Consider the following 25,453-nt stretch of genomic DNA (forward strand, 5'->3'; position numbering starts at 1 on the left):
ATTCATTCATTCATTCATGTTTATTGCTATTGCATTATTATTATTATGGAATGGACCCACCTTTCTATTATCCTTCAATTCAATTGCAATACGTACCAACCTTGTATGGTCCCACTCATCTTTTTCATATATACAAACACTAACTCCAATATGTAGTCATTCTTTACCTTCATTTCGCATTTATATGTAGTTATTATATTATTCATTATTCATTTAGAATTAATTTTATTATTATATTATAGATGCCAAATAATTCTTCTATACTTCTAATACAAACTAGTGTATGATTCACGTGTATATATTGTATAATTTTTCCATCAGAGATATAGAATATAGAATAACATAAACATATATTGGCTGATAGAATCATTTTTAATTTGAAGATAGTTACAAGACAAATGTAATCTTGTATAATGTTATAGTTATTGTCGGTGTAAATGTATAATGTATAATGTAGAATTTCTCATGACTCTTAGAAGGTGCAGGTTGGAATTTAATCATTGTCAGCATTTTGCATCCAATAAATATAAATCATCTATAGTTCACTTCATAACTGTTGTGTGGGACCATTGCCAGCTACATTCTATAATATATGCAAATCTCTTATTTCACGTGACAATTTTTTAATATATCTAATTTTATATACGTGCAACGAGTTTTTTTTTTTTTTAAGTATCTTGATATTAAAAAGAGAATTATTTATATATATACTAGTCTCCCAAAGGAACAAATTTACAATGAAAGAGGCATTATTAATTTATGAAGAAAATAAATAAATTTCTTAATCCCTGAACAATCAACTCGTCCATGAGATGGCAGCATCCTAATTCAAGATGTGACGCAGGTTTGTAATATTGCATCAATTTTTACAATCTTTTATTGTTATTGTTTAATTGAATTATGTTAAAGAGTCTCATACTCAATCAAATAGCAAACTTAATATGGTATTTAAGTCATGTAGTTCTTCCATATAATAAATCTTCATGTATTTAAATATAGAATAATAAACTTAATATGATACTTAAGCTATGAAACTCTCCCACTAGTAGACTACTATTTTGGATTGAACTTTACTGGTGTGTTTAATTTTTAGCGATTTATATTTTCATTGAGAATTTTGTCATGGAAATGACTAGTTATGGGTCAGATTAAAGTACATTATCAAACACTGATAGGTAAGTAAAATCATCAAAAGAGAAATGATTACCTATCGAGTTAGTGTCATTATAGTGAAAGTTATCGTAGACATCGACCCTCAAATGAGACAGCAATATTAGAAATCTCATACTGAGTAGAATAACAAACTTAATATAGTACTTAAATTATTAAACTCTCCCGTAATAAACTAGTTTTTTAAATTGAGTTTCCTAGTCTTTTAAGTCCTAATAAATTATTATATAGTTACATAGTACATAATCAATAATATATGTAGTAAAAGTATCATTAGGAGTAAGCGTTTCGTGGAAGCAAAATCCTGTGAGTCCGGATCCGCTATCCTCGTTTACCAACCGACACATCGAACAAATTCAAAATCACATAATAGTCAACCTTTATAAGAACTTAGGTTAAAGATGAGTATTTTGTTTTGTTCACATAAGCCCAAAACCTAACAAATATACAAATAGGAAACTATTCGTGATACGATAATAATATCACTATAATAAGCATAAATCAGCTTAACTAAGTTCCCTATGAGTCATTAAATCAAGAAAACCACACTCTTTACTTTTATGAACGTATGAAAGAAGAAGATTTGTCAATCCTTTCTCACACCACATTGTTTTTCACTATTAAAATGGGAAGGAATCTTTGTTTTATTCACAATTTATAAATAATGGATCAACGGATATTAGTTCAAGTATTACATATTTGATTCCCTTAAATAAGGTTTTGGGTTCGAGTCTTATGGATAGAAAAAATATTTGTCGAGAGAATTAGCCTCACATACATGTAAATATTCCTGGCTCGGATAAGATTGCATATAGTGTGAGTATATATATGGAAACCATTTTTTTTTATAAATAATGGAGCCCTGTGAAGGCTATTACACTAGCAAGTGTTCAACTTTTTTTTTAATTTATCACATAGCAATTTGTTTATCACATGTTTTTTGCGTTGAACGACCAATCTTCCGATTTTGGGCATGAAATCATTCCGAAGAAAAGGATATTAAATTATCTGCAATTTGCAAATTTAAATCTTGACTAAAATAAATCACAAACATTTTGAAGGCTATAAAAATGTTGTTTACATAGTGATATTATTATTTAATATGAACTCAATCATAGATTCAACGAGACTTGATATCATTTAAATGCAATCATGATCAGGCCGATCTGAGTGAACGAGATGGGTTGGATAGAGTCCTCATCACCCTTAATCATATCACTAATAGTGACCGATTTTCATTTAAATCTACTTCTTTAATGAAAGTGACTTGTTGTTATGAAATATCAAACACATAAATACTATATTTGTTTATACTTCTAAAATAAGATCCTCGATAAAGTCAATCACACATTTTTTCTTCAATATTAATGTTAATACAATATATGTATATCTAAGTTCATTAATATATAATTTAATTAGTGATGAAATCAATATATTATCATATCACTATCATAATGACCAATATAATATTAATAACAGGTATCCTTCTATACACTAATATTGATTATAAGTTGAACTTCAGCTAGTAATACAAATGTGTTAGTTGTTAATATTTTTTTAGTTTGTATCTCCAAAAAGCAAGTTGAATCATATCATGCATATTTGATCTTTTAATTGATTTATATGAAGAGAAAAAAAATATTCAGAGGATTTTTGTTTATTAAAATAAAATAAAATAAAAATGATGTGGATGATTTACCGTTTTTATGGCTCTCATATTTCCTCTTCACTTCATTATGAGTTCCTTTGTTGAGCTGAGGTGGGAGATATTTTATACAAGAGATAAACATTTAAAACTTGGTTGCAGTGGTGATTGTGGTCCCTAATAATATTATTATTGTCGGCAATACCACTTTATTATACATTATTTAATGTGGCTATTATTATCAATTTCTTTTATATAATAACATTGACCAAGTATGGAACATATTAATAGATGCTTTCTTCTTTCCACATAATGATAGGTAATGACTCTAACAACCACAATTTATATGATGCAACATCCAGAAAAGGAAAATTAATATCAATGCTAGATAAACCAAAAACTCGAGTGAATAATAGTATTTTTTTATTTGTGTTTTGCTAAAGATTAACCAAAACTATGGTTATTTGTCACCTCATTTACAATAAAGCATTGGTAGCAGCATTCATACAACTTTTAAATTCTCAATTATTTTGAATTACTTTTTTGAAAGGTTAATTTTTTTTTGTAATTTTGAATACGCCATATTGGATTCCTTAAAGTTACCCAATATATTGGATTCCTTAAAGTTAACCCCAAAGAAGAAAGTTATAAATGAACAAGGCATCACACTTCTAGAGCAATACTCTTCACGAGATTATCATGTACTTTAGGAGCAATGAGTTTTTGTGTGTGTAGTATTAAATCTTGGAGGCATTAACTTTAATATATATTTCTATAAATAAGTGAGTATAAATATATTTAATGAATATATCATATATGGACCGAAATCACCCAATATCTTGTGATTGAGGACACCTTGTTGAAAGTATGGTTGAGTTTCTCTTCTTTTGATTTGGGGTGCAAGCATACACATGCCTAAGTCGATCAGAAATATAGATACTGAAAAATTAAATTTTAACTTAATTATACTTCAACATTGTCTACTCTTATATATTTGAACATTTTGTTGGTGGGTCTGGAAATCTACTTCATTGGTTGGAGAGATTCTTGAGGATAATTTACTTTTCCCCTTCAAGTATTTTGAATATTTTAAGTCTCTTGCAATATGATATTTTACCCTTTCCTAGTATAAGATCATGTGTTTCTATTCATATTCCATTTTATGAAATTTGATTGACTAAATACAAACTTTTGGTCCTATTATATCCTCTTCTGAATAAAAAAAAAAGTAATTTCTCTTCTGAATAAAAAACTACTTTTTTATTTAAAAAAATATTTTTTTTATCGGCAATTATTAATATTTTATTATGGGTGAGACCCACCTTTAACCTCCTACATCTTACCCCTTGTGACCACCTTTTTCACTATAAGACTATAACTAGTTTCTATAAAATGTCGTGAGAGACACTTGGGTTTGGATTTTGATCCCCACCTCATCCTATCTTATATTCCTCTTCTCCATTCCTTTCTTTCCCTCATTGTGTGTTGAGTTGTAAGGAAAGATGAGTTGGAACAGAGTTTCAGGTTCACTATCTACTCCAACAGTTGATGTAGCTATAGACATGGGAAATCCATTCCTTAACCTCACTCTCGATGCTTTCTTAAAGATCGGAACTGTAACTAATTTCACTTTTCTCCTCTACCCTTTTTTTCTTCCTCGTTTTCTTAAACGATGTCGTTTTTCTTCTTCTTCAGGTCGCAGCCACGCGTGCAGCTGCTGAAGACACCTTTCATGTTATCCAAAAAGGTCAACCTTCATTTTCTTCTTCAATGCTCTATCTTTTTTGTTATAGACTCTGAAAAAACGTACTAAACCACTAACGTTTCATTTTTTACATTATTAATGTTAATAATATGGAATTTTATTTCGCATTTATTGTCGTATGTTCGGACAACATCTGCTGTTCCATAAATTGTGTCACCCATATGTTCGAGGTGGGCTTTTTAGTTTTTAGACTATATAGATCAGCCCAATATTTAGAGGAAGAGTAATATTAAGAAAATGTATATGGTTAATGTTTAAGAGGTTTTGTAGAAGACTTGGTTGTTCATGTTGTTACATGTTTTTTGTTATTGTATCCATATATAGTTCGGGAATTGCTTGAACTCAAGAACAACACTAGAATTTACTTCTAATGATCAAAGGCAATGGTCTACGAGAATGGAGAAATTTTATATTTTCATTGATGTTTGTTTCGCACAAGGATTTGTTGTCCAAACCATGTCCCGAACCTATAATATTAAAGCAAAAATAGAAAAAAAAATTTATGGTTTGGAACACAGTTTGAGAAAACAGATCTTTGTCCATTTGTTTCAAAGAAGTTTGGGATGATATTTTTTGTTACTAGTGTCAAGTGGTCCAATTTCCAAAGGGGATAATAGCTACAATTGCTATAAATGAAATTTTTTGTCTTTATCTTTTTTTAAAGAATCTTTTATTTGAACATCAAATTTGGCATTTATCTCTCACTTTTTTTATCTTCCTTGTCGACACGGAATTTTTAAAAGTACATCAAAATAGCAAAAAATCAGTATATGGTGCCCCTATTTAGATGTTCAAGAAACATAACTTAATTACTCTTTTGAAATGAATCCTCTCAATTGTTTTTTTTCTTATCAAATGGTCAAGTGGGAGAGAGATAGATTCTCATTTTTGTTATATTTATAATATTTGTATTTATCTTGCTCCTACAATTGAGTAGCACAATGTCCATTCCCATTTTTTAAGTACACAAATACCAAAAGCCAAAAACATAAAAATGTGAGCAAATGTGAATTAGCAAAACAATTCCTTCTGTGTTGTGCTGCTAATATTCTGCTCAGTACTAAACAGAAGCATCTAAGTATAAAGTTCCCTCTAAGTTTCTTGTAACAGAATTATTATTTTCACTTGTGATGGCCTTTGTTCAAAACTAACAACTCATGCCTGTTGCAGGAAGTATTTCAAGTAACGATTTTGAGAAAACGGTAAGTTCGTGATTTTACTTTGTTAATCATGGGCAATAATAGACAGTGAGTTATGCATGCAATTTTCATTCCTTACTCATGAGATGCAGTGTTGTTGCAGCTGAAGAAGATGTGTAAAGAAGGTGCATATTGGGGTAAGAGTGTGTTGCATGATATATTTTTAATAGGGCAACTTCATTTAGTCGATGCATTTGGTTCCATTCTGTGTAACTTTCTTTTTTATGCCTTACAGGAACTGTAGCTGGCGTATACGTTGGACTGGAATATGGGGTCGAGAGGATCCGAGGCCACAGGGACTGGGTAATTATCTCTATGTGGGAATTGGACTTACCATTGTCCAATCACCAGAATTTTCTAAAGCAAATATGATTTCAATATTTTAACAGAGTTACTGTGATTTATAGATTCCATGCTAGAGATTGCACTTTTTCTGGAGTTGCTTTGAAATCTGATAGCATCTGAACTGATAAAAAAAAATTCTAGCTGTTGTTAACATGCCTCATGTTTTGGCTTTAAACGAGTCTCAACGGTAATCTGGCTATTGGATTAGAACTTATAAAGATGGCCAATCTGTACAGCTTAAGTTGTTGGAGATGGAGGAGATTAAGATAGAAGTTGTCTTAACTACTCTTTGATACAACAATTCAAAACACATGAAGTCAAATGTCTGATTTATGTTGTGAATCGGTTATTTCATTGGTTCGTCGTGATTCCATTTTTCAGTTGTGAGTCTTACATTTTTTCTTCTGTTGAACTTGGATGTAATGCAGAAGAATGCAACGATTGGAGGGGCGATAACAGGGGCTCTGGCATCTGCAGCAAGCAACAATAAGAAAGAAAGCATTGCAATTGCTGCCATTACCGGAGCAGCAGTTGCTACTGCAGCAGAATTCATAAATTACCTCACCTGAATGAATGGAAATCAATGTCTTACTGGTACTCTTGCATGTTGTAGAATCTCTATCTGTCTTTATTGGTTATTTATGTTGACTATCCTGGTTATTTAAATTTCTGTTAAACCTATGTTTTAATCAACTATGTTGCTTTTTCCTGCATAATTGTTAGTCTACATTGCTTATTCCACAAGCTAGCCTTATGCAATTTAGTTCAACTTAGACTTTGGGTTTTGGTCTTAATGGAGGCTCTGGATGAACATGTTTTCAAATTTCACCCATCTTTCATGAACTAAGGCAAGTAAGAGTTTTTCATTTGAAAAAGAAAAATAAATCTTCCATGCAAACAACTAAGCACAAAAAAGGATAAGGATATTGGATATTTCTGATATCGAATATTAATTTATTCATAAAAATAATGTAGTTGCAAACTACCTTCATAAAGTGCATAACATTCCTATGTTTTACCTCAACTAAGCATCTGTGAATAATGTTGCCACATTTGTTAGAAAATTATATGATTAAGAGGATCAAAGTAAAAACAAGTTGAAACGGGTGTCTTTTATGGTTAAAGATCAACTATTCAACAATTGCCAAAGTTGGCACAACAAAACAAATGAAAGAATTAACTCTGCCATTAAACTCACATTCTCTCACTTCACCATTCTCACAACAAAAACAATTTTTGGAAGTAAAAAACATTAGTCGTTTCAACAGCAATGTATTTCCAAAGTCCAAACAAGGAAACCATATGTCCACCTAGCCACGCTGCAACATTTAAAAGCATTTTCTGTGTACGATTGAAGGACCAGACTCATCGTACTCTGCTTTTGCGATCCACATCTACATTTAAAAAAAACAAGTACTTCATCATCATAAGTATCAAAGATAAATCCCATGTGGTAAATGCATAAGGAAGTAACATGCTATTTGTCATAAGTTACATAAATCCCATGTGGTTTTTTAAACATCAATTCCCGTGAAGGAAGGTAAAAAAGGATTATATCTATTGTCTCACATCTTTGTGTCACTAAATATATTGGCATAACCTTTAGTGTAAGTAAATATCAATGTATCACGTTTGAAGTAGAGTAAATAAATGTATATAAATATGAGTTGTTCTGAAAATATGTTGTATGAATAATAAGAATGGTTTATCAGTTTACCTGTTGGAAGGTGCTGAGAGAAGCTAAGATAGAACCACCAATCCAAACACTGTACTTTCTTTCTGGAGGAGCAACCACCTTGATCTTCATGCTACTTGGTGCTAAAGCAGTGATTTCCTTGCTCATTCTATCAGCAATACCAGGGAACATGGTAGAACCACCACTGAGTACAATGTTTCCATACAAGTCCTTTCTGATATCAACATCACACTTCATAATTGAATTATATGTGGTTTCATGAATACCAACAGCTTCCATTCCAATCATGGATGGTTGGAAGAGAACTTCAGGACAACGAAATCGCTCCGCGCCGATGGTGATTACTTGTCCATCAGGTAACTCATAGCTCTTTTCAACAGCAGAGCTAGTTTTTGAAGTTTCAAGCTCTTGCTCATAATCTAGGGCAATGTAAGCTAACTTTTCCTTAACATCTCTTACTATTTCACGCTCTGCTGTAGTAGTGAAAGAGTAACCACGTTCGGTAAGGATTTTCATTAGGGCATCAGTGAGGTCACGCCCTGCTAAATCAAGACGAAGGATGGCATGAGGGAGAGCATACCCTTCATAAATAGGGACAGTGTGGCTCACACCATCTCCTGAGTCCAAAACAATCCCTGCACAAATTAATGTAATAGTTACATTATTTGTATAATAGATATTAGCAAAATTATCTCACACAACAAATGAAGTTATCTGTATTAACTTATTTTTTATGTTTTATACACACATTTACAAAAACATAACAAGAACATAAGGACAACAAAAGTTGGCCCGAATTAGTTGTATAAAGTATCACTAGATCATCAAAGTCGAATGTTCGATTCCTGTGAGCGATACTTATTGGTAGGGGCAACCATGAATCCCAAAAGGGATTAGTTCCTTACCAAAAAAAGGTGAGAAAACATCTTTGATAATATAATAAAAAAACACTTAGCTGTATAAAAAATCATTATAGTAGACCAAAATGAAATTTTAGAATATGATGGATTATGTTAATGTAAAGAACACATTATTGGTGTATTGACCTTGGTGTTGTATCTTGGACATCTTTGCTTTAATTTGTTCTTTTTGTGTTGCATTCCTTATCCTTTAATCCAATTATGTTGCTTATGAAAAAAATGGGACACATTAACTATAGAATTAATGGAGATTTATTGTCTTGATTCATATATTATCTGTGTCCCGAACTAATTAAAATGCTTCATTCAATTAAATAGAAAAAATAAAAAAGACCATGTCATATTATTTATATATATTAGATAGGAATAAGAAGAGACAAAAATTTTAAGACAGAGGATTCTAAATTAGTGTTGATAAATCAAAAGATGACTAACCAGTTGTACGACCACTAGCATAGAGGGACAGAACAGCTTGAATGGCAACATACATAGCAGGAGTGTTGAAAGTCTCAAACATTATTTGGGTCATTTTCTCACGATTAGCTTTTGGGTTAAGAGGTGCTTCAGTGAGTAGAACTGGATGTTCCTCTGGAGCCACACGAAGTTCATTGTAAAAAGTGTGATGCCATATTTTCTCCATGTCATCCCAATTGCTCACAATACCATGTTCAATTGGATATTTTAAAGTCAATATACCACGTTTTGATTGAGCTTCATCACCAACATATGCATCTTTTTGTCCCATACCAACCATCACACCTGTGTGACGTGGACGACCAACAATGCTTGGGAACACGGCCCTTGGAGCATCATCTCCTGCAAAACCAGCCTACAATGTTGCACGTTTTAATATACTACTACACTCACGGAACAAAACTACTACATTTAACACATGTTAAATTGTTTTATAACATGCGTTTATTAGTTAGTTAGATAAGTTTGTCACATATTCATGTGCTATAAATAAAGTTTCTCATGCCTTAATCAAAGAATGAGAAATCATCATAATATTCATTTTATGATTTCTCAGTGTTTTTGCAATATGAATTGCAACAATATAATTTGTAGAAAGCAAAAAAAAAAATTATACACCTACAAAAATAACTGAGTTCCTAACAATTTCTTTTCTTTTTATTTCTTTACAAAAAGGAAGGTATAACACTTAACTTAAGGTCACAACAACTTTTTTAATACGTTTATCTATTTTTTTTGTAAAATGAAAGAAAAAACATCATTTCTCACCATATTCCCTTTTTCCCAAAAAAAAATGCCTAGTTGCTCAAGAAACACTTAAAATCTTTAACTTGATCATTCAAATATGATAACTATTACCATAACTAGATCAAGTAAGTCTAATTTACATGCATGTGATAAACAACAAGCAAAAAGAGAAGTTGGCAATGATTCTGATATGCTACCTTAACCATTCCTGTGCCATTATCGCATACGAGTGGCTGAATATCCTCGCCGTCTGCCATTGTGTTTCAAAAGCTGCACAAATCATATATTGATATACACCAAATTAGAAAATTAATATACAATGCTTAGAGTCTAAAATCAACCATATATTGATCATATGTAACAACTAACAAGGAACAACCATAAACAGATCACGGTCACAACTTGTAACATTTCCTGGAGTTATAGATCCTAATAAAAGTCCAAATGCATCAAGATATGAAAGGTCGACCAAACATTAATCCATCTTCATCTTTAATCTTTGAAAATGCCAAAGATTATTTGATTTGATTCCAAAATTTATAGGTAAAGGCATAAAACCTAGTTTAAAACTACCGACCAAAACTAGATTTGGCAAAATGAGTAATGACGCTTGTTTATCGAATATGCTTTGCAAAAGTGAGGTTTATAGTACAAATAACATGATTCAAATGAGAGAAAAAAGGTATTTTTTATCTAATCCTATAATACTCTTTAAGTGTGCGACTCCATAAATTCTATAAATGCAGAAGCAATGCCATATTTCTACAACGACAAAAGTTTATAAACATGTTAACAATAGAACTACCGTTAACTTGTGAACATGAATTGTGATACAAACACACAAATGTGGTAAATTCATGCACGTTACGTACAAATGGAAGAAAGGAACATTAGAAAAGCAAGCTTAGAACCTGAAATGGTGCGTCAAAAAGAGAATTCTCCAATCTTCAACCGCACGCGTTGGAGAGAAGATGAGACAGAATGGACACACCCAAAACCAAACTTGAACATGTAATATGTTAGGGTTTATAAATGAAGCGTTCATGTTAACTACTACGTATTTCATGTTGTTGGTCACGCGTGTCCTTTTCGTGTGTGGCTCCGAAGCTACAACCCTTTTCTGCGTTGAAACTTCAATTTTTCTTCATTGCTTTTTATAGAGTCACTCATTTTTAGGGTTACCACAAATTCCACTCATTCACCCTCTATTTTCATTTTTAGATCCATTCTAAAAACACATTTTCTACTTTTATTTTTGTTTTTTATCTTGCATTCCATCCATATAGCTCACCACTTCAAATAATTTAATTATGGAAATATTTACTATTGTTTTTATGTCATGCATTTTTGGGTGAAATATTATGATTATATTTTATTGCATTTATCTATCAAAAGCATCTATTGTGAATCTTAATTTCATTTAATGATCGGGTTTATGGTTTAATTTTTATTTAACAACAAAAGAAGTACATTATAAAAATCTATTTGCATGATAGACGCAGGACCAGTCTTCAATCAGGTGCCACCGCGCATGACCAATAATGAATTAATGATAAAAGGTTCATTTAAATAATAATAACTTCAATTAAATAATTTTATCTTTCTCTTTTATTTTATTAATATGTTTATTTTTATATAATAAATAACGATTTTAGTACATTTTATAGTTCTACTTTAAATTTATTTAAAAATATGATAATAAAGACAGGATTGTTAAAATTTTAAGGCTCGTCGAGATTTGAAATTGATAAAACGATATTTTGTTCAAACTTAGGTATTAAGTTTTACATAATGTCTAAAAAATTAATTTTATTAATAAAATCATGATACATGAAGTGTGAAAACTTGTAAATACAACAATTCTCCTAATCTCCATTAAAAAATGTCTATAATTTTTTTAATAAATTTATGGCTTTTCTGCACATGACCTCAAATATGTGGATGAATCTGGATAGAGGTTAAGAACATGATACTAATCATGTATTCTATTAAAAACACCACATGTCAAATTTAGTTTATAAAATAAATGTATTAAACTAAATAGTCAACTTGTTCTTGTCCTCAAATAAATTATGCTCAGACCTTGCTGAAGTTTTAAGCATTTGATTCAGTCAAAATGAAGGAGTCAAATATGATTTACGTCCCATATTTAAGAATGAGAATAGTTACTAAAGAAAAATACATGCACTAAAATTAGCATGTTTTGGTCCCTCCATTTATGAGTCGAAATAATTTTAGCTCATGTGTATTTTTAAAGTATTTAATTCATTCATGTTAGATTTTTTATCAAAGGTTAATGACAAGATCAAGACGAAAATCGACATTAATTTAAAATAGAGTAACAAGATATTTAAAAATACAAAAACTAAAATAAATGTAAACACTATCACTAAATTCATATTTAAGCCATATGAAAAATTACAAGCGAGGGTATGTCTGCGATTACTCATGTCATTTTAAAAATCAATGTTTATTGTTTAGATGAATGTTCTCTCCCATTCCGATGGCTCAAGAGACTTTTTGAAATTTTGGAAATTAGTCTGATATAAAGTTGATCAACCAAATGAATTGCGTTCTACATTTGAATTATGCTTTTTCACATTATACATACGTCCCATTCAAAGTACAACATTATAAGTATAAACAAACTACTAGAAATAATATCAACAAGATTCATCATAATTCTTAAGTGTATATTAAAACATAATTTATTCTAGGAATGACTAAACCCACTTTAATGGATTAGTATAAGATTATTAACTAGGAACTTTTTTATGGAAAAATAAATAAAAATCAGCTGTAATTTAATTATTAAAATTGTATAATGAAATTGGTGTATCAGATGTATGCTTAATAGTTTTACTATTGTTCGGAAATATCATTGCTTGTCGTACGTGACACGTTCTTATCCAGATTCATGTGAATATGCAACAACCACTTTGATTGGATTCAAGTATAAGAAGGTTACAAGATTTCTAATTAATTTATTTCCCTCATATATACAAACTTCAAAGGTTCTGTGTGTGAGTGTGAATATGACCCATTCTTTCAGATATTTTCAAAAGCAACTTGTCGGCAGAGACCAATTTTGTAAAGATCAACGCTAATTATCTTGTAATCTTGAACTATATAATAGTAAACAAACTACTATATATCATATTTAATTTTTATTTTGGAGTTTTTCCAAATAATCACACCCTCTTTCCAATACATATTTTTGCATTCAAATCCTAACATAGTTTAAAGAAACCAAGTCCTTAGAAAAAGTTAGATTATTTAAGAATATAGGGTCTAATTAGGATTGGGAGTTGAAACGTAGCCGTCAAAGAAGCAGTGAATGGCGTATAGAGAAATGACATGTATTCTGCCAAGGCCATACATGAAAGAAACATGATTGATCATGACTTAATTTCCCGAGTGAGACTCATCTCTATTAATGGAGAGGCAAGTAGCGTGTAAAAGTGAACAAAAAGTAATATATATTGACACTTCTATCCTTTTATGTGTAATAATGTTATACTTCTACCCTTAAAATACAAAGGAAAAAGTCATTTACCTCTCTATTACTTGAGAGGAGTCTAGCTCTAACTTCCCTCCTTTGTTTCTACTTTCTACGCGACTGCTATGTGTCTCTTTCACTTTTCACTTTGTTGTTCAAAACTTTCCAACAACTGGTTGGTCTCTATTCTTCATCTCTACCAACCAAATTATGAATAATTTAATTAAAGGAAAGATTCATATAAGTTTTTTTAAACTTACTTTTCAAAACCACATGTATCATCAATTGAATGGAGACACAAGCTCCCCATGATGTAAATATTACTTCAGAAGTTAGAACAGAGACAGCACTATTATTATTAATATTATTTATAATTTATTCATAAATTAAAATTATTCTTCCAATGTAGACATGACCACATGACAAGCAACAAAAGCCATGTGTTTTTCTCTTAGCTATATTATTACTCTATCATATACGCGTATAAAGAAACAAACAAAACCAAAACCAAATTAAAATAAGCAACACACTTTCATAAATACTGATTCATTATACTTTCGAGACAAATTATTCTCACTTTACTCGTTCACCTATAAATAATATTATTGACTATGCTAAAAATAATGGATGCAGGTAACAATTCTTGACTCTCAATTAAAAATAATAATAACAATTACTAGAACAATAACAATATAACATCCCCCACTTCCTTTTTCCAACCATTCTTTGTACCTTCCAAGAACTTAACTTCAAGTTCAACTCACTTTACTTATTTCACAAAATTATAAAGAGAATAAATAATTTCCTCATACCATGAGATAATTTATTTCCTTCCGCTAGTAAAAGTATGACATGTGTAATATTTTATTTAGATGTAGAATTTTTGTTTGAAAAGAATGATTAAATAGGACACAATGTCATGATTTTAGTGGCCGAAGGAGATAACTTATCTCCTTATATTGTTTTACTTTGCAACTTCACTTTTTTGCCTTGCTTGCTGCTCAAGCAATTTAATTGCAATATTCACCAATGTTGAATCATTGATTAGCCAAATATCACTGTTTGTCAACCCATTCATTTTCAGCAGCAATCCTTCCGGAGCTGCGGCCACCCAATTTTCCGAATGATAACCCCTTGAAGCTGCTGCTACCGCCGTCGTTCAAGTTTCTGGACTTCTTTGATTTGCTTAGCTTGGAACAATTAACATCAACACTATCTTGATCAGCTTCAATATCATGATGATTTTCTATCTTCACAACCACTAGTCTAGCTATCGCGCTTCGACAAAATGGACATACCGGTGGAGTAAGACAAGTGGTGATAGGGTTAGGCTTGTTGTGGCAACAAAGGGCTAGTGTGCATTGTGCACACATTTGGTGGCCACAATTTTGGACTTCAATTGTGCATACCTGTTCAAAGCAGATGCAGCATAATTCTGACTCGCTAACCTGCATTATATAATTAGATCCCACCACAATGAGTATATCTTTTGATTTCATTAGCTCTACTAATTAGAGTGATCATGGAAAAAAGAATCCTAGGGGTAAAAGTATTTATCTTGCATAAAAACAGACAAGGATTTTATACTAGACCAGGTATTGAATCTTTCAGCCTTGATTACAAACAAATATATGAAACTCAGCTACCAAATATGTCACAAATTCAATTCAAATTCGATCACAGTATCAATAAGGTCGCATAGAACAACTTCGTCCGTAGAAGACAGTTTAAGCGAATTACGAGCAAACAATCACTAGTGGTGAGGGATAATCAATGAATGAGATTACACAGTATTTGACAACTGGAAAATTTTATTGACTTACTGGTATAAATTACTGAATTCTCGGGAACTATATTTTCATTCCCTCTTTCAAATCAATTTGCAAAACATATGAGCTTAGTATATATAAGCAGAGGGTGTCAAATTACCTCAGAGATATCGTCATCTACCTCATCAGAATGTGATGGAGACGGAATATAAGCACTCCCCTTTAATATGTTTTTCTCCCTTTCCTTGTTAGCCTCCATCAAGGCCTGTTCTAATAAAGCTTTTGCTTCCGGATTAAGCTCGCTGATGAACTTCAACGGAGATGGCCACACAAGAGGCTCTGCGGATGTGGGATTTAGCAATGATGCACATGCTCCATGTCTGTGTTTCAGAGCAACAACATATGGTATCCTCCTGCTCATACACACCAATCAACATGAAGGAAATTCCAGAGATTCTGACAATTAATGCTGAGGAAAAGATGCTTTAGTTCAATATTGTGACTAATGAATCAAGTTGATCCCTATAATTGAAAAGTTACAATAGGAAAATGCTACATTAAGTTGGATTGAGTTATCAGATGGAAGATTTTCCTAAACTATGATACTACAATAACAGAGTAAGATAAATAATAGATTGAATTATTTATCAAACCCAATTAGACCTTCACTAAAAATGGTAAAAAAATTGTATTGAGACAAAATTATACCCTGATGCATCGCGATGAAGACGATCTGCACCCCACGCTAACAATTCACGAATGCAATCCAAAGATCCACCTCTAGCTGCTAGATGAAGGGGAGTGCTCCCAGGAAAGCTGCAAATAGCAATTGATTAATCCACAAAATAAGCTTAACGAAAAACCAACACAACTTTGAGTAATCAGTACCCATATCCACCGGTTGAAGCACAAACAAGAGCTCCACTGTCTAATAGAATATGTACACAGTCCGGCCGTCTTTGTCGAGCTGCCAAGTGCAATGGAGTTGCGCCCTTTCCATCTCGAATATTCACAAACCGAGCAAATCCCCTGAAATTAAATTCAAATTAGAAAACATAGCAGCATTCAAATTTCCAAACTAACATATGAATCAGTGAAATTGATAATGAAATAGAGAAAGACTGACCAAGAAGCAGCAACTGGACTATATTGAGCAGCTGAAAGAATTGCTTTAAGACATGAAGAATGGCCATAGTATGCGGCATAGTGCAAGCAGGTTCTTCCATATATAGCATCAAACATTAATACCTGAGAATTTTTATTAGGATTTAATTATAGCATGAGTTTTCTAAATTCAATTATAAATAGTGGAAACATAGTTGAGACTTGAGAGAGTGAATAGTCTCGCCATATAATGAAACCTTACATTAGCTCCAGCTTCAAGGAGCTTCTCCACACAATCGATTTTACCGTGCATTGCTGCCAACATAAGCGGAGTCTGAAGCATTCAAAATAATGCAATGAAGGTGAATAAACACATTGATGCAAAAGAAGAAGAAGAAACAAAGAAGACAAATAGGGAATAGAAGTTAAAGTAACCTGCTTTTGACGATTTAAAACATCTGGGTTAACAGATCCATGTAAAAGCCTTGATAGAATCTGAAACGTACCCAGAAAAGAATGTGAGGAAAAGCTAAAAACTTGAGAGAAACCCAGAAATAAAAAATAGAAATTTAGTGCGTGAGTTGAAGGCAAGAGAAGTTGAAAAGAGGGTAGACCTGGATCTGGCCATTGGCAGCAGCAATATGAAGAGGAGAGTGGCGATCATAGACAGTGGTGTGGTGCAAAAGAGAAGGGTCAGCTTGAAGAAGAGTTGCCACTGTTTGAAGGTCACCATGCTGGACCGCAGTGAAGAGACCGTGTTCATTGTGGTTAGCTCTGCAACTCAGACCCTGACCCATGATGGTGGTTCAGGGATGTCAAGAAATTTCACCTCTCTCTCTCTCTCTCTCTCTCTCTCTCTATGGGTGTGTCACCCAAGTAGTTGATGACTGAGTTTTATAAATAAATGAAATGAATGAATAAATAAATTAATTAATTTCTGACATTCAAGTTTGTAGTTGTGAGTAACAATGAATGGCAACTTGGCAAGTATATATATATATATATATATATAGAGAGAGAGAGAGAGAGAGAGAGAGAGAAGGGTAGAGAAAGTGGGTAGCTTACCGTGTCAGTGTTTAGCAGTTAAAGACAATGACTTCGGGTACAATCTTGTACTCATGCTTCCTATAGTTTTCGGGATTTCCTATAATATCATTTTTTGAAGTTATTGTTATTTTTTTATGGCATTTTTTAGAAGTTTTATGCTCACTATTTTCAAAATATGTATCCAAAACATTTAGTAGATAAGCATATTTTACAATTAAAGTAAATTTATATATTCATCAATCTTAAAATATAAATTTTCGTATGAAATTTACTTACATCTGAATTTTTTAATAAAGGTCATTTGGCATAGTTGGGGGAAATCTTCAATGTTTTTTTTTGTTGTCATTAAATTTTAAACTATTTTCTTGTAGTATCTTCAAGTGATTTAAAAATATTTATCAACAACTTAACTCTAACCAAATATATAATTACAGAATTTGATATTTTTGTAGGATTAGTGTAATTTTTTTTATACTATTGATGAGTCATTTATTATGATTGTATATTGTTTTTTGTTTAATATTTAATAATAATTAATACATATAGATGAAGTGTTGTGAATGCAAACAAACAACTCTTAAATGTAAACAAACAACTCTTACACTAATGGTATATGTATTAATTTCATAATTAGAATCAAAAGCCCGACTAACAAGGTGTTGATCTAAGAATCAGAATGTTATGTCTCCAAAACTTTCGGTCATCATGTCTCAAGGCAATCATATTACACCAAATAGCATAAATGTTACTTTTATGTTTTTTTATTTTTCTTTTCAAATATATGTCAACTTTTTATTAGACGGAGAGACAATGAGACTCAAAATATGGGACAAGTGATCTCTTTCGTTGATCCAATAGTGTAAGGTCATACTAGATCACTAATATGATCAAAATGTTAAGGGTTCGATTCCTTGGAACCATTCATTTGTTGAAAGGACATTCACATACTTAGAAAGAGATTAATTCATTACACAAAGTGAATGAATTTCGTCATCATTTTTCCATATTTATCTTATATAACTTTTTTCAAACTTAAATAAGCCTTGTGATATTAGTACAATAGTATACAAGTGTTTTCTTACTCTATCGAGTTTGGCAATTGCACCTCAATATGTGGAAACTTACATTGGCATGTTGTGAAATTAGAGGTGACAATTTACTCTCTGATGAGACTTAGATATATCTTTTATAGGCTTGAGCCCAATTGGATTTGTGCCAAAAATATTTCGGATTATTCAGATTAAAAAATGCTTGTTTAAGCTCAATGTTGGACTACTTTTATAACATGATCGAATGTGTTTCATTGCTGCTTGTGCAATTCGTAACTTGGTAAAATCTATCCAAAACATTTTTTCTTTCCTTAAATCCATCTATTTATTGAACAGGATAACTCGTATTACTAGTTCTGCGACCCTTTATTTAGATATCATGGTCTCACGAATATTACGATACAATTGATCATAACTTTCCTTTTCAATCTACCATGCATAAATTATTCAATAATTGTGTAATATATGTTTTATTTCTATCATTTCCTATTTAGGCTATTTGATTTGCATTACAAATTGCATCCCAAATTTAATGTGTTTTACGCATTCACTATAGTGTATGATATTCTATCTGAAATATTTCAAGAATTGAGATTTAACATTATCCTTTAAAGTGCCCCCTTTAGATAAGTAAACTTTGAAGAAATGTTCTTATTCCACAAATCAACTTTAGTATATCATGTTCGTCTCCAAGATTAATTTGGTGACCGATTTTTGTTTTTTCAAGATTTAGTTGCTTGATCTAAGTTTTGAGATATTCAGTTGATTGGTTTGATCGTGAATCTTTGATTCAAATAACATTTTACTCTTAAACATATAATCATATGTGTAAGTTTTAATATCATTATTTAAAAAAGTTGGAAAAATAAATATTTTATATAACGTAATTATATATAAATTAATTGAAATAGTTCAATAAACTTTTACACCGTGGATATGTCGGTATACATAAAACAAATCCTTAATATCTATCTCTATAGTGAATAAGAAAAAAAATAGATATTTTATAGAGCATAATTAAACATAAATTAATTGAAATGGTATTAGAAACTTTTACGCTAATTAAGGGGATGTCGGTATTCATAAAACAAATATGTTAATATCTATCTTTATAGGTGAATACGAAAGATATGTACTTTCCTTAAGTGACGTTGTTAGATATTTTTAGTTCTTGTCTTTCTCTAGTTTTCTGTATCTATATACGATTGAACACGTTAAACTATGTGTCTTTCATTTATTTAGCTAGTTGTAAAGTCCATGTAATTTACTATAACGACATTTAGCAACATATAATATATTACACATCATTAATGATAATATATTTGTTTCACAAGTTAGCATGTGTCAAAAAGGATTAAAATAACTACCACTAGTTTAAGATTTATTTTAAGCTAGTCTTTATACGTTTCCAATTTGGATGGAACCGGTTAAGTTGTTATTTGATTTAATTCATACAATTTGGGGAAATCTTTATAAAGAGAAAATGATTTATGTTGGTCAACAATGGGAGAATCAAAACTCTAAAATAAAAAATTATCATGGAGTACAGAAAGATGGGTGGATCAAAAGTTAGGTGCATTAGTCCAACAAGTTTAAATACAAATACTAAAAGTATAATATTTTTGTTTTCATATTTTTTGTAAAAGGAATATAAGATTGTTTAGTAACATTTGTAACATTTTTTTCTTCTACCGCGTTTGTTAAACCATTTAGATAATTATCATGTGAACCATCATTTCATAATTTTACCCCTATAAAAGTGTACGATTATTTTTTGACCAATAACATTTTAATAAAAATATCAAATCATTCGCGAAAGCCTTTTCGCTTAAAATAAGATTTCTACTATCTCAGTAAATGTACTATCGATTATGCGTGTAGAGTTTTATTTTTTAGTTTAAAATCTATGTATTAACATTGTAAAGTTTTTATATTGTTAGTTCATCATTTATTTATAATATTTTTGTTTGAGAGTCAATAATTATTAACATATGAGTGGTAAAAATTTAGGAACAGTGTGAAAATACTTACACTACTAGTGTATAGATATTAAATCATTTATTTATTTATTTTGTTATTTGAAGTTATCACAAGTGGCAAGTGCAAGTTTCAAAAACAGAATAAAGTAAAATAGGATGTCATTTCTAGCTAATGTAAAACAGATTTGAGACTTGAGAGAGTGAATCGTCACGCCCTATAATGAAACCTTACATTAGCTCCAGCTTCAAGGAGCTTCTCCACACAATCGATTTTACCGTGCATTGCTGCCAACATAAGCGGAGTCTGAAGCATTCAAAATAATGCAATGAAGGTGAATAAACACATTGATGCAAAAGAAGAAGAAGAAACAAAGAAGACAAATAGGGAATAGAAGTTAAAGTAACCTGCTTTTGACGATTTAAAACATCTGGGTTAACAGATCCATGTAAAAGCCTTGATAGAATCTGAAACGTACCCAGAAAAGAATGTGAGGAAAAGCTAAAAACTTGAGAGAAACCCAGAAATAAAAAATAGAAATTTAGTGCGTGAGTTGAAGGCAAGAGAAGTTGAAAAGAGGGTAGACCTGGATCTGGCCATTGGCAGCAGCAATATGAAGAGGAGAGTGGCGATCATAGACAGTGGTGTGGTGCAAAAGAGAAGGGTCAGCTTGAAGAAGAGTTGCCACTGTTTGAAGGTCACCATGCTGGACCGCAGTGAAGAGACCGTGTTCATTGTGGTTAGCTCTGCAACTCAGACCCTGACCCATGATGGTGGTTCAGGGATGTCAAGAAATTTCACCTCTCTCTCTCTCTCTCTCTCTCTCTCTCTATGGGTGTGTCACCCAAGTAGTTGATGACTGAGTTTTATAAATAAATGAAATGAATGAATAAATAAATTAATTAATTTCTGACATTCAAGTTTGTAGTTGTGAGTAACAATGAATGGCAACTTGGCAAGTATATATATATATATATATATATAGAGAGAGAGAGAGAGAGAGAGAGAGAGAAGGGTAGAGAAAGTGGGTAGCTTACCGTGTCAGTGTTTAGCAGTTAAAGACAATGACTTCGGGTACAATCTTGTACTCATGCTTCCTATAGTTTTCGGGATTTCCTATAATATCATTTTTTGAAGTTATTGTTATTTTTTTATGGCATTTTTTAGAAGTTTTATGCTCACTATTTTCAAAATATGTATCCAAAACATTTAGTAGATAAGCATATTTTACAATTAAAGTAAATTTATATATTCATCAATCTTAAAATATAAATTTTCGTATGAAATTTACTTACATCTGAATTTTTTAATAAAGGTCATTTGGCATAGTTGGGGGAAATCTTCAATGTTTTTTTTTGTTGTCATTAAATTTTAAACTATTTTCTTGTAGTATCTTCAAGTGATTTAAAAATATTTATCAACAACTTAACTCTAACCAAATATATAATTACAGAATTTGATATTTTTGTAGGATTAGTGTAATTTTTTTTATACTATTGATGAGTCATTTATTATGATTGTATATTGTTTTTTGTTTAATATTTAATAATAATTAATACATATAGATGAAGTGTTGTGAATGCAAACAAACAACTCTTAAATGTAAACAAACAACTCTTACACTAATGGTATATGTATTAATTTCATAATTAGAATCAAAAGCCCGACTAACAAGGTGTTGATCTAAGAATCAGAATGTTATGTCTCCAAAACTTTCGGTCATCATGTCTCAAGGCAATCATATTACACCAAATAGCATAAATGTTACTTTTATGTTTTTTTATTTTTCTTTTCAAATATATGTCAACTTTTTATTAGACGGAGAGACAATGAGACTCAAAATATGGGACAAGTGATCTCTTTCGTTGATCCAATAGTGTAAGGTCATACTAGATCACTAATATGATCAAAATGTTAAGGGTTCGATTCCTTGGAACCATTCATTTGTTGAAAGGACATTCACATACTTAGAAAGAGATTAATTCATTACACAAAGTGAATGAATTTCGTCATCATTTTTCCATATTTATCTTATATAACTTTTTTCAAACTTAAATAAGCCTTGTGATATTAGTACAATAGTATACAAGTGTTTTCTTACTCTATCGAGTTTGGCAATTGCACCTCAATATGTGGAAACTTACATTGGCATGTTGTGAAATTAGAGGTGACAATTTACTCTCTGATGAGACTTAGATATATCTTTTATAGGCTTGAGCCCAATTGGATTTGTGCCAAAAATATTTCGGATTATTCAGATTAAAAAATGCTTGTTTAAGCTCAATGTTGGACTACTTTTATAACATGATCGAATGTGTTTCATTGCTGCTTGTGCAATTCGTAACTTGGTAAAATCTATCCAAAACATTTTTTCTTTCCTTAAATCCATCTATTTATTGAACAGGATAACTCGTATTACTAGTTCTGCGACCCTTTATTTAGATATCATGGTCTCACGAATATTACGATACAATTGATCATAACTTTCCTTTTCAATCTACCATGCATAAATTATTCAATAATTGTGTAATATATGTTTTATTTCTATCATTTCCTATTTAGGCTATTTGATTTGCATTACAAATTGCATCCCAAATTTAATGTGTTTTACGCATTCACTATAGTGTATGATATTCTATCTGAAATATTTCAAGAATTGAGATTTAACATTATCCTTTAAAGTGCCCCCTTTAGATAAGTAAACTTTGAAGAAATGTTCTTATTCCACAAATCAACTTTAGTATATCATGTTCGTCTCCAAGATTAATTTGGTGACCGATTTTTGTTTTTTCAAGATTTAGTTGCTTGATCTAAGTTTTGAGATATTCAGTTGATTGGTTTGATCGTGAATCTTTGATTCAAATAACATTTTACTCTTAAACATATAATCATATGTGTAAGTTTTAATATCATTATTTAAAAAAGTTGGAAAAATAAATATTTTATATAACGTAATTATATATAAATTAATTGAAATAGTTCAATAAACTTTTACACCGTGGATATGTCGGTATACATAAAACAAATCCTTAATATCTATCTCTATAGTGAATAAGAAAAAAAATAGATATTTTATAGAGCATAATTAAACATAAATTAATTGAAATGGTATTAGAAACTTTTACGCTAATTAAGGGGATGTCGGTATTCATAAAACAAATATGTTAATATCTATCTTTATAGGTGAATACGAAAGATATGTACTTTCCTTAAGTGACGTTGTTAGATATTTTTAGTTCTTGTCTTTCTCTAGTTTTCTGTATCTATATACGATTGAACACGTTAAACTATGTGTCTTTCATTTATTTAGCTAGTTGTAAAGTCCATGTAATTTACTATAACGACATTTAGCAACATATAATATATTACACATCATTAATGATAATATATTTGTTTCACAAGTTAGCATGTGTCAAAAAGGATTAAAATAACTACCACTAGTTTAAGATTTATTTTAAGCTAGTCTTTATACGTTTCCAATTTGGATGGAACCGGTTAAGTTGTTATTTGATTTAATTCATACAATTTGGGGAAATCTTTATAAAGAGAAAATGATTTATGTTGGTCAACAATGGGAGAATCAAAACTCTAAAATAAAAAATTATCATGGAGTACAGAAAGATGGGTGGATCAAAAGTTAGGTGCATTAGTCCAACAAGTTTAAATACAAATACTAAAAGTATAATATTTTTGTTTTCATATTTTTTGTAAAAGGAATATAAGATTGTTTAGTAACATTTGTAACATTTTTTTCTTCTACCGCGTTTGTTAAACCATTTAGATAATTATCATGTGAACCATCATTTCATAATTTTACCCCTATAAAAGTGTACGATTATTTTTTGACCAATAACATTTTAATAAAAATATCAAATCATTCGCGAAAGCCTTTTCGCTTAAAATAAGATTTCTACTATCTCAGTAAATGTACTATCGATTATGCGTGTAGAGTTTTATTTTTTAGTTTAAAATCTATGTATTAACATTGTAAAGTTTTTATATTGTTAGTTCATCATTTATTTATAATATTTTTGTTTGAGAGTCAATAATTATTAACATATGAGTGGTAAAAATTTAGGAACAGTGTGAAAATACTTACACTACTAGTGTATAGATATTAAATCATTTATTTATTTATTTTGTTATTTGAAGTTATCACAAGTGGCAAGTGCAAGTTTCAAAAACAGAATAAAGTAAAATAGGATGTCATTTCTAGCTAATGTACAAACATTCTCTCACTGACATGAAAACTCAAGGATGACGTGAAATTCTGAACAGTGAAGTGGAGTCAGAGTGAAACATGTAAAAGAATTCAAACAGTAGACCATTAGAAAAAGATGTACACATCGACAGTGTAAGAATTTTTTATACTATCACTCTATTATTTAACATTCATTTTTAATTATATTTGACTTTTCACAAAAATGATTCAAATGAATGGTGGATGATGCACTAATTGTACATAATTCTTTACACTGTCAACTCTTAATCAAAATCTGTCATATAAAAAAATTAATATGAAGGTTATACTATTCCTTAGTCCAAGCTTATTTATTGGTATTTTCTTGATTCACTTTTTGGGGCTGCCACGAAAGTGAAGCCCAGTATTGAAGCTTGGACTAGTTTAGGTCACTAATTTGGCCCACTTTTTATTCTCCACTTTGGATGAGCATGTTCACTTTTCAAAATAAATTAATACAAATAAATAACGAATGATATAATAAATGTATATGAATCTTTATAATGATAATACATATATATTACATTATTAGTGATATATATCTTTCACTAATATAATTGTAAAATGAAATCTCAAAATCGATATCAGAAATCCAAATTCAGTTCCTGTTACCCAAGCCCAAGATTGACTAGCTTGAGATGTGGGCCTTGTAGTCTCATTGGTCGTATCCTACTGGCCCAATAAACTTATTCTTTACAATTTGATGAAGATAAAAAATGACACACCATTCTAAAACTATGAAAAAGAGACAAAGACTCAATGACTAACGATAAAAATTACATGGTAAGATTTTAATTTATGTTCTTA

The 25,453-nt window shown here is 30.7% G+C and overlaps 3 protein-coding genes across 7 annotated transcripts; 1 reads left to right on the top strand and 2 right to left on the bottom strand.

The window, feature by feature from the left end:
• LOC109358713 (outer envelope pore protein 16, chloroplastic) lies at nt 4,209-6,829 on the top strand. Its single transcript, XM_019603118.1, has 6 exons — nt 4,209-4,431; nt 4,511-4,562; nt 5,751-5,782; nt 5,883-5,916; nt 6,015-6,082; nt 6,553-6,829. The coding sequence occupies exons 1-6, from the start codon at nt 4,318-4,320 to the stop codon at nt 6,691-6,693; spliced, it is 441 nt and encodes a 146-aa protein (XP_019458663.1). The 5' UTR covers nt 4,209-4,317; the 3' UTR covers nt 6,694-6,829.
• Nucleotides 7,197-10,992, bottom strand: LOC109358712 (actin). Of its 3 annotated transcripts, none has more exons than XM_019603116.1 (6): nt 10,873-10,992; nt 10,159-10,231; nt 9,176-9,569; nt 7,842-8,455; nt 7,432-7,518; nt 7,197-7,320 (listed from the first exon to the last, which is right to left on the bottom strand). In XM_019603116.1, exons 2-5 carry the CDS (start codon nt 10,216-10,218, stop codon nt 7,453-7,455), a joined length of 1,134 nt encoding a protein of 377 aa, XP_019458661.1. In that variant the 5' UTR covers nt 10,219-10,231; nt 10,873-10,992; the 3' UTR covers nt 7,197-7,320; nt 7,432-7,452. The 3 variants fall into 3 exon arrangements, with proteins under 3 accessions (XP_019458661.1, XP_019458660.1, XP_019458662.1); XM_019603115.1 differs by having other exon boundaries at nt 7,197-7,325; nt 7,416-7,518; XM_019603117.1 differs by lacking the exon at nt 10,873-10,992 and adding an exon at nt 10,834-10,851 and having other exon boundaries at nt 7,197-7,325; nt 7,416-7,518.
• Nucleotides 13,963-21,272, bottom strand: LOC109358464 (putative E3 ubiquitin-protein ligase XBAT31). Of its 3 annotated transcripts, none has more exons than XM_019602697.1 (9): nt 16,948-17,224; nt 16,769-16,828; nt 16,596-16,667; nt 16,356-16,477; nt 16,118-16,258; nt 15,938-16,045; nt 15,390-15,642; nt 14,417-14,908; nt 13,963-14,249 (listed from the first exon to the last, which is right to left on the bottom strand). In XM_019602697.1, exons 1-8 carry the CDS (start codon nt 17,128-17,130, stop codon nt 14,516-14,518), a joined length of 1,332 nt encoding a protein of 443 aa, XP_019458242.1. In that variant the 5' UTR covers nt 17,131-17,224; the 3' UTR covers nt 13,963-14,249; nt 14,417-14,515. The 3 variants fall into 3 exon arrangements, with proteins under 3 accessions (XP_019458242.1, XP_019458243.1, XP_019458241.1); XM_019602698.1 differs by lacking the exons at nt 16,596-16,667; nt 16,769-16,828; nt 16,948-17,224 and adding exons at nt 20,641-20,712; nt 20,814-20,873; nt 20,993-21,272 and having other exon boundaries at nt 13,976-14,265; nt 14,437-14,908; XM_019602696.1 differs by having other exon boundaries at nt 13,976-14,265; nt 14,437-14,908.

This window comes from Lupinus angustifolius, chromosome LG10, assembly GCF_001865875.1.
Source record: "Lupinus angustifolius cultivar Tanjil chromosome LG10, LupAngTanjil_v1.0, whole genome shotgun sequence".
Classification (NCBI taxonomy): domain Eukaryota; kingdom Viridiplantae; phylum Streptophyta; class Magnoliopsida; order Fabales; family Fabaceae; genus Lupinus; species Lupinus angustifolius.